The sequence below is a fragment of the Mesocricetus auratus genome, unplaced genomic scaffold (assembly GCF_017639785.1).
Source record: "Mesocricetus auratus isolate SY011 unplaced genomic scaffold, BCM_Maur_2.0 Super-Scaffold_100010, whole genome shotgun sequence".
In the NCBI taxonomy this organism is placed as follows: Eukaryota; Metazoa; Chordata; class Mammalia; order Rodentia; family Cricetidae; genus Mesocricetus; species Mesocricetus auratus.
In genome coordinates this window covers 61,946,595-61,956,008 of record NW_024429194.1, presented here as the reverse complement: position 1 = coordinate 61,956,008, position 9,414 = coordinate 61,946,595, and the positions used below count along the sequence as shown (strand labels likewise).

The following is a 9,414-nucleotide window of genomic DNA, read 5'->3' as shown; positions in this document are numbered from 1 at the left end:
TTGCTGACAGGTTCTGAGTAATTCGTGGTGTGTCCTCTGTGTTTCAAGCTCATGTCCCATGCAATCCTTTCTCTGGACATAGTGAGCCAACAGATGTGGATCAGATTGGGGTTGGATCCTCTGATGGTAGGTTGATATTTGGCTCACTAGTGACTTCACAGCTCCAAGGAGGTGGCCTTTTCTGAGGAGGCCTTGATCCTAGAGTATAGAATGTCATGCTTTCAAGGTGTCTCTGACTTCCTCTAGTCTTCTCAGTTCTCTTAAGAGGCGCTGTCAGAGAAGAATGGAAATCAGATATAGAAACAATCTTTCTGAGCCATTGAAGATGAAAAAACAACGGCCTATTCACCCCTAGTAAACAAAAGCTAAGGGAGAAAATCCACCCCATGAGTCCCTGGTTGCTGGGAATGGGGCTCAATGGAGGCTCTCTTGCCTGGCACATAGTGCTCCTGCTTCAGCAGCTCCGTCTGCAGGAGGCTCTCCTCCTGGGCTGTGTTGTGTTCCAGTTCTTGCTGGAGGTGTTCAAACCTAGGGTAGAAAGTTGGATGTAACAGAGACCTGGTGGGGACCTGCCATGTCAGCTTTTGAGCCCCACCCAATTTCTACTCAAATATACAATCCAGCATTACTTTTCCCCTGAGGTCATTTCCTTATTCCCCAAGGGAAAAGTGTCAGACAGGGCCTGGGCTGGAATGCTTTGTCTCAACTTTTAAAAAGCTTCAATTGCTAGAATTGAAGTGAAAAAATACAAACTCTGCTGGACTAGAAAAAACCAACATCTTTCTCCAACAGTCCAAAGACATTATTTGGGGAAATACCAGTATACTAATGTCTGACTCACACAGTTTAGGAAAGGTATACATGGGCTCCCTTAGATACCAAGTGAATGTGAGCAACTTGTAAAATACTATGCCTTCCCTCTCATGGAGCCTACTTAACACTGCAGAGAAGGCTCTTATTATTCCCACGGCTCAGACGTTGCATGGGACTAATTTGTCAACTTCTAATCTTTTTACGACCAGACAGATATTCTCACTGGAAACAGATGAACTCTGCAGACAGCCAGTGATCAATGGGAGTGTACCGGGAAAGACAGAAGCTTATCTCTAAAGGTGATGTTCTAGATGGAAAATAAAATGGTGGCAGACACACTGTTCTTCACAATGGACCCTCCCCTTCCTAGTTTTGAGTGTACCATGGGAATATTTGTGGGGAGACCTAACCTAAGAGATGAGATGTTCAGACCATACTAGAAAACTCAGAAGGTAAGAGGGGACGCATCTAAATAAGACTAAGGGTCAAGCATATTGTTTCCTGAACAGAAGATCCTGTTCATTTAGCCAGCATGACACCCTATAGGATTCTTTTCCTGGCTATGGGTGGGAGCCTTGGCAAATGAATAGAAACCCAAAGAAGACAGATATCCAGGTACAGGGGACCCACTTGACTCCACCCGCTTCTGCCAGCCTGGGCTCCTACCTCATCTGGGATTCGCGGGAGTGATGCTGCAGTTTTACTGCCAAGTCCTTTTGCTGAGTAACCAGTTCCTTCTGTTGCAGCAGACACTGAAGATTCTCCTCCAGTGTTTGATGTTCCTATTCATTAGAAGAATGCGTTGTTAGGGCAGAATTGTCTGCACCCAAGTACACAAGTGTGCATGAAAGTGTGTGCAAAACACACACAAACACAACACTCATGGATGCACATGAGTGCATGGATGAACACAAACAAGCACACTGCATTGTGTACACGTTTAGTTCCTAGACACACTGATGTAAGAAGATATCTTCTGGGATACTATAGAGAAAAGAGTTAATGATCATTAGCCCACAGGCTCTCTATCCATGTTCCAACTCAGATGCAGGATAACACAGGATGCTGTGAGCACAAGAATATGGTGATGGGGAGAGGATTGTAGTTTTGCTCTGTGTTAAGCTTTCATTTTATTTTTATGTTGTATGTGTGGTGTTTTGGCTGCCTATGTATCTGTGTGCCACATGTATTCTTGGTAACCTGGAAGAAGAACCCAGGGTGTAGATCACTCCATGTAGTATGAATGTTGTAAATCTACAGGGCAAAAGGTTTGACAACAGGGGTCCTGTAGCAGTTATCCAAGCTTGCATAGAAAGTTGGCTAGTCTGTCCATTAAGGACTTAGTTCTCTGGTACTGTAACACTGCATGGTGGTGGATCTGCCTCTTGCCCTCACTCAGAGCTTTCCAGTGGCTCCTTGGAGGGCAGCTTCCTCTAAAAAGAGGTCTCTAAACCACAGGTTCCCTCAGTTTAACCCAAAGAGATCAAGCAGTGAGCTCAGAAAATAGAAAGTCTCTACAACTAGCAGTCAAAATAAACCATTCCTCCCAGTTAGATGATTATATCAGGGGTTTCCATAAGTAACAGAAGGCTGACTAGCTTATGAGCAAATGAGAGTGTGTATTACTTCATGCTTAACAATAATCCATGAAAATTCTTGAAAATATTGTATGTTTTTATTAATCAATTATTGACATTTGAATAGTTTCTTATTTACATGTGTTCTGAGGAATACTGCTATAATCTTGTTGTCCCCAACATTGCCTGTGGACACCTACTTCTCATTTCGAGCTCACTGTGTGACCCAGGGGCTGCAGCTCAAATTTCTGAACAATTATACATAGTTTCTCATAGAGATACAACATTTTACAGTACTTCAATGTCTGAGGGTCCTCATTTCATCCAACTCCCATCAGGCCGATTTTAACTCAGTATGAAAAAGTTTGGAAGAAAAGCTTTCTGAGTGCTGCAGACACAACATGGAGTGAGTGCTGTAGACTATGATGAGCCTAAGGGGATCTGAATGAGCCAGCCAGTTCTCACACCTTAGCAAAGCAGTGGGACATCAGCTGGACAGAATTGTAACCACAAACACTTCTGCAGTTCATAATTTCTAAGAGAGTTAAACCCAGGTCAGGCTCCAAGGACAAGGTTAACTGAACCAAGGTTAGACAAAGGTGAAAGGAAAATGTCAGCAGGCAATGAGGAGAACAAAACAGGAGGCAGGGACATCACCAGTGAACAGTCACCATTCACCCCAAGCAGAGGACACCAAGCATCAGCCAGGCTTTCCTGCCTCTCAGGCACCATGATGTACCTCAGTAACCTCTTTCTCGCCTTCATGTACCACATTACTTTGATATTTTTCCAAAGAATTTCTTTGCAGATGAGTATTTATGCCTCTACAAAAACTCTGAAAATCTTTAGCATGCATCAGTTGTGGTCCTTTGTTCTGGTTAGCAGAAAGATGGCCAGCTCCGTGTGCTCTAGGACTGATAAGAGTTGATACTAATCAGAAAAGGCACATTCCTTCTCATTATCATTGGTCTCCATTATCCTTGGAGATATTCCATTGTTTCATGAGTGAGTGAACCTACATATATAAACTCAAACTTGGATTCTCACACCATAAAATATACATCAAAACAACATACACACACACACACACACACACCCTGTACACAGAAAGGCAAGGGAGGGAAGAGTGTTGCAGCACCATTTCTGCTGCAGGAGGATGTAGTGGGTCTTCTCTGCTCAATCCAGGCCTCTTATACTCAGGAAGGCTGGCCTGGACTTCCATCCACTTCCAGGAAAATTTTCATTCCAAGACTCACTGATCCTATAGATAAGTGACAACCTCTGCACAACTGAACTTAACCATAAACCACCAAGTGACAAAGGAACAGGGTTGGAAATGAAGCCCCAGATAGTTCCAAGTGAACCCACCATAGTCTCCTAAATAAACTTACCAGGTTCCTCCACAGAACCTTGATAGCACCAGAGAATGGAAGTGACTCATGGACATTACCCAACAACTTTTGTCCATAATGTGGTGCATATAATGTGAAAATACCTCCAGGTGTGTTATTTAGGAGACTACTGAGGTCACATTGCTGTTCTGAAATATAGCAGCCTATACAACTGTGACAGGAATCTGTCCTAAGACACAGTCATTTACATGACAAAGTGAGCATCAAATTGTCAGCAGAGAGATGTACTGCCAGGTTTCATGGGTTCTATGTTATGAAGACAATGAGACAAACCAGACATTTCCTGGAAGTTTCCTCTGTGTAGTGAATGGAGAAAAGCACACTTTTTATTTATAAAGTGGCTCTGCTGCTTGATTTTTGCTGTTACCAAACACATTAATACCAAAGTCATAAAAATGTGCAGAAATTGAGAGAAACTAGCATGTCTTTTCTCTTTCTGATCAAAGGAGTCATTTAGTAATTCGACGAGACAGACAAAGACAGGAGGCATTCTTGTATGGTGACGGGAGATTCAAAGAGCTCTGGCTAGCTAGGTTAGCCAGAATAGAATTTTTTGCCAAGGAAATGAGCCACAGCCCCTTGACCTCACTCAGTCATAGCTCTGTGATATTAAGTGGTTCCCAGAATAGCACCCATCCTACAAGAATGACTTTTACGTGTGTGATATGTGATTTACCCATCTCTATCACTCTACCAAAGCAGTAGAGTTTGCTTGCCAATCATGCTGTGTCTTCGGTGCTAACTCCACAGAAAGACTTGTGACTGATCACAGAAATGCGCCATTGGATGGGAAGTAGGTGGTCAATTGGACAAGTAAGTGATTGGGTACATGGATATGTGTATATGTATGTGTATGGTTAGACAGATGTGTAGCTTGCCTCTGCCTACCTGCTGCTGCAATGTCCAGAGGTCATAGATCTTCTCATGGGTCTCCTCAAAGAGCCTCTTCACCTCCTCACAGGACTCTTGCAGCAAAATCTGCTCCCCATGCAGCTTTTTGTTATCTTCTTTCAACATGCAGACTTTTTCATTCAATTGTGTCCATTCACTCAGAAGCTGCTGTTGAGGATGCTTAACAATCAAAAAAAATCTGATTATCTCAAGTCAAGCTCCATGTGTCCCTTCTTCCTCCTAATACCGCTATTCCTGCAAGGTCCTGTGTCCTCAGACAGTCACGGGGTGGAGCTCACATTAGCCAGGCCAGCACCATCCAGTTACAGGCCAAAGCCAGAGAACAGACAATTTCCAGAAATCTTCAATCTACTTCTGAAGACATCAAAAGGCATCCATGTACCTTTGAAATAGTATTCTCCTTAACCTGCCCCCCACCTGTGCTTAACTCTTCATGGTATTGGGAAAACATCATCAGGTAGTGAGCAAGCACTCTGGAGGACAGAGGACACAATTGGAATGTTTCACCTATGTGTCCAAAGAAACATTATCTGTAAGCTCACGCCAGGACCCGGAGATCACTCGTGGTTCAAACCATGTTTTCTATCTAGAATCTTTGGAGGTGGCAGAACAATGTTGGGAGGGGCTCTCAGACTTTTGAACATAGGAAAACTCAGTCTGGGAGGCACAAGTCTAAGAGCTATAAGAGGCTTCTTGTTTGGAGGTAAACAGGCTAGAAACAGCCCTCAATTTGGTTCAAGAGAAAGAAGGGCAGAAGTAAACAGGCTAGAAGCATAGCCCTCAATTTGGTCCAAGACAAAGAAGGGCAGAAGCTGTCCTTCCCATGTGCTGGGGTCCCATTAACATCAGACACTCACTGGTAGGAGTTAGTCTTCTCAATCAGCACCATATACTTGTACAAGGCCTCACTAATTTCCTTGGGGTATTTCTTCATATCTGACATCTCCTTCTGGTGCTCCATTTTCAGCATCTCAAGGTCAGAATTCGGTCTGTGCAGGGCATGACCCTAGAAGCAAAGAACCCCATGAACACAAGCCTCAGGGTGCACATGTAGTAAGGCTGTGTCTGTGACTACCCTAGCCCGCTGGATGTTACATCCTGAATCCTATGTACTGGGATCATTCGACTTGCTACCCTGCCCAAGGGCCAGAAAGAAAGGGGATCAAGAAGGAGGAGACAGGGCTGCATGGGCTCCCTCAGTAGTCCTGAAGGGATATAGACTGGCTGTCAAAGAAGGTCTAGGAGTCTGTGCCACAGGTATGGGCCTATCTGAAACCTGTGATGATATGTCTCCTGTGTTCAGAACAGGGATTGTTTATCATGTGTTCCTATTATGACAAGGATGCAGAGAACTAGTATAACAATTTCCATGGGGGAGATATTGCATCAGGATGGCTTTATGAACTCCAAAGTTAATTCCAGTGAGCCATCAAGGTGAGCACAAAGGCAGGGAGCACAGATGCTCAAAGTGGGAATAAGTTTAGGAATGCAATCTAATGGTTTATCAAGGGTGAGGGAAGTGAAAAGGCCAAACTTGCCAAAGCCGTATTTGCAATGACTGGGCGTGTTAGAGAGCTCTTCACACTCATAAACCCATACACAATTAGGATGTCAAACAAATGCAGGTACAAGCAACAAGGTCATAAAGGAGTCAGGATGGGCTCCAAGACTTCCAGTCACACACTGAGATGGGCCAAATATGGCCAGGACCTTCAAGCTGCTCCCAGGGAAACTAGCAAAAAACCTCCTAATCAGCCGTGCCATGGTGGCACATGTCTTTAATCCCAGAATTCTGGAGGCAGAGGCAGGTGGATCTCTGTAAGTCTGAGGCTAGGCTGGTTTTCAAAGCTACACAGAGAAAGCTTATCTTCAAAAGCAAACAAAAAAGAAATTACCTAGCCAAATACAAAGACTCACCACAATCTCACAGCACCCAGTATCTCCAACAAGGCAATACCTACCTGGATAGGATTCTTGAAATACATGTTATGAGCTCACACACTACTGTCCCTATCCATAGAATGCTACTCAGGCCATGGGCTCTGCTTTACTTTTGGAGGAAGCAGATCATCTTGTGTCCCCATCTCACTCTTGCCCAGGCTTCAGTTCTGCCTCTCAGATTCACTCAGAATAACTGGTTGGGCAGGAGGACACCCTCAAGATGCAGTCACAAGTGACCTGAGGAATGCTGGAGCTGACACAGGAGGGTTAAGACAGTTACCAGAGATGGCATGATGAATACCTGTTGTTCCGATCATTGCTGATGTAATGGGCCAGTATTACACTCAGTTCATCCCTCTCACATGTCATCATCTTTAGCTGAAGGATCAGTTTTTCCATCTTGTTCAACTGCTGCTCCTTCTTAGTGAGGAAGGATGGTGTGGATGATGCCTTCCCCAAAGTCTCTGTAGGTAGACAAACACCTGAATTTGTACAGCTGAACCGTAAAGAGCCAAGAGAGAATGTGAAGTCCCAAGAAGCAGCCTGACGAAGAGGAAATGCATGGAACCCAGTGAAGTCCTCAAAAATCACGGCATGTATTTTTTGTAAGTTATGCCTCTGTCTCCATCACATGGCTAGATATATGCCTCAGGCTGTATTGCAGCCACACTGTTCCTGAAAGGTATAAACAAGCTCACCCATTCTGATTTGAAAATGTCAGCTCATTTCTTGTGTGTTTTAGGGTCCTGGATTCCCCTGTGCCTTTTGCCTTCCACACATAATAACTTGTATCCAGGTCTAAAAGTAGCTGAATGTGTCAGACCTGCATGCATGGGTGGGGAGTTTTCCTTCCTGGGATTCACAGCACACACTCATCGAACCTACAGAAATCCACTGAGGATAAAATACAGGAATACCCTATCTTGACAACTCATTAGTGATTCTGTGTTTGCTGGTAACATTCTTTACCACTCAGAATTATATTAATGAGGTCCCAACACAGCATCTGCAGTCTTGACCATTCCTGGCTCTCTGTCAAACTAATCTTCAGAATTTCTCAATGGGTCTCCTCTTTAGGAACCCATAGAATCAGCAGAGGCCCATTCTTCCGATGATCCCAGATACAGAATCCCACTTCTAGAAATCTCTGACAATCAGTGTGCTCAATTTTGACAGCATGTCTATTGGTGGACCTTATAAGCAGTTAATGAATGCCCCAAGGGCAGTTGGCATTGCCACAACACTAGTGATTTCACACAAGATGCCATGTGACCTCTGTTTTACAATAGAGTGTCCACAGATGGGTGCTTGTAGGGTCTCTGCCAACAGTCATCACCTATCTGATGACTAGTTCTTCCCATGTTCACCAAAATCTAAGCTGCCCCTCCCAGGAGCCTTCCCTGAGACATGGGAGGAGCCCTTCCCTAACCCTAACCCTAACCCTAACCCTAACCCTAACCCTAACCCTAACCCTAACCCTAACCCTAACCCTAACCTAACCTGCACCTCTTCCTTTCCACCCAGAGGTCTCCCTGATTCTTTAGGATCTAGTTCCTTCTAATTCACTGGTTCATCTGTGTGCAGGTCAAGACTTACTTTCACATCACTGGCCAGGCATGGCACTTCCTGTCCTTCAGATGACTATTCAATAAGAAACAAAATAATGTGTACTAAGAAATTATCTCAGGATGATAGGGAAGGAAGATCAATTCCCTGAAGTGAACAAGGTCATCAAGAAAGATCCACAGGGCTGTTACAGTGTATGGGGTGATGAAGGGATTGTGAGTGTCCTGTCAGAACAATGGATAAGTCACAGATATTGAAGAAAATTTTGTCACAAGCTTCAAGCCAATACTTTTCAGCCATCGATATGTTGGCAATGATATGATCAACTATTTATAGGTAATGACTGAGCATACCCAGGTAAAAGCCTGCAGACACAAAGAATAAACACTTGCAGGAAGATTACTGGCTCAATCCTGCACTTGACTTAGATGTCTTTATAGGGAGAGGGTTGGGATTCTTGAATCTTAGGGTCACTGACATGCAGCAATAATTGGTGAGTCTTACCCTGAAATTGGTTGTGAAGCAAAACGTGAGAAACCCCAGCTTTGTCCAGGGGAATTTATTCTCCCTTTTAACAGTGACTCACAAACAAAAGAAATTCAGTTTGAGTGAGGGGCAGGGCTGATACAGAAACCTCTTTAGTCCCTCTGTGCTTCCTTCCCATGCATAGTGAATGCAGAGGGCCCCGAACACAGAAGCTGAAGCCTTGACCATTTCTGGCTCTCTCCAAACTGACAATCAGAAACCCTTGCCTTTGGACCTGCTCTGTAGGAACTGAGATAAGTAGGAGAAGGCTTCCCACAAACTTACACCTCCTGAGCCCCACTCCTGAATGGTTCAGATGAAGCCTTCCTCCCCTTATGAAGCTGTCCATCCTTTGATCAGGGCGCACTGTGTATTTCCCAGGACCATTTATTTTTTGATGTATGACATTGAGACTGAAGGATACCTTCCTCCTGCCTCCCTCTGGTCTTCCTTTGCCATCCATCCCGCCTCCAAAGCAGTCTGTACAGTCTTCTCAGCATGTCTGTGGGGGAACCGTATAGGTACTGAATGAAAGTCCCAGAGCAGTTGAAGTTGTTACAACACTGGTGACATCACAGAGAATGCCATTGCTCTCCGGGATACAATAGAACGTCCAGGTAGGGACTGCTGATGTCATATGGTCCAGCTATTGCAGCCCTGCTAACTAC

At 44.4% G+C, this 9,414-nt stretch overlaps 1 protein-coding gene across 1 annotated transcript; it reads right to left on the bottom strand.

Moving 5' to 3' along the window:
* Positions 1 to 365: 365 nt before the first annotated feature.
* LOC121142966 (disks large homolog 5-like) lies at positions 366 to 7,103 on the bottom strand. The gene is made up of 5 exons (XM_040754231.1): positions 6,957 to 7,103; positions 5,572 to 5,720; positions 4,691 to 4,873; positions 1,480 to 1,595; positions 366 to 528 (listed from the first exon to the last, which is right to left on the bottom strand). Exons 3-5 carry the CDS (start codon positions 4,817 to 4,819, stop codon positions 366 to 368), a joined length of 408 nt encoding a protein of 135 aa, XP_040610165.1. The 5' UTR covers positions 4,820 to 4,873; positions 5,572 to 5,720; positions 6,957 to 7,103.
* Positions 7,104 to 9,414: the final 2,311 nt, after the last annotated feature.

Bases quoted from the DNA above. Each gene is read 5' to 3' on its own strand.
- LOC121142966 (XM_040754231.1), bottom strand. From the start codon at position 4,819: ATGTTGAAAGAAGATAACAAAAAGCTGCATGGGGAGCAGATTTTGCTG. The intron at 1,596-4,690 runs GTAGGCAGAGGC...TCTAATGAATAG, and splicing joins TCTGGACATTGCAGCAGCAG to GAACATCAAACACTGGAGGA. The intron at 529-1,479 runs GTAGGAGCCCAG...TTTCTACCCTAG, and splicing joins TCCCGCGAATCCCAGATGAG to GTTTGAACACCTCCAGCAAG.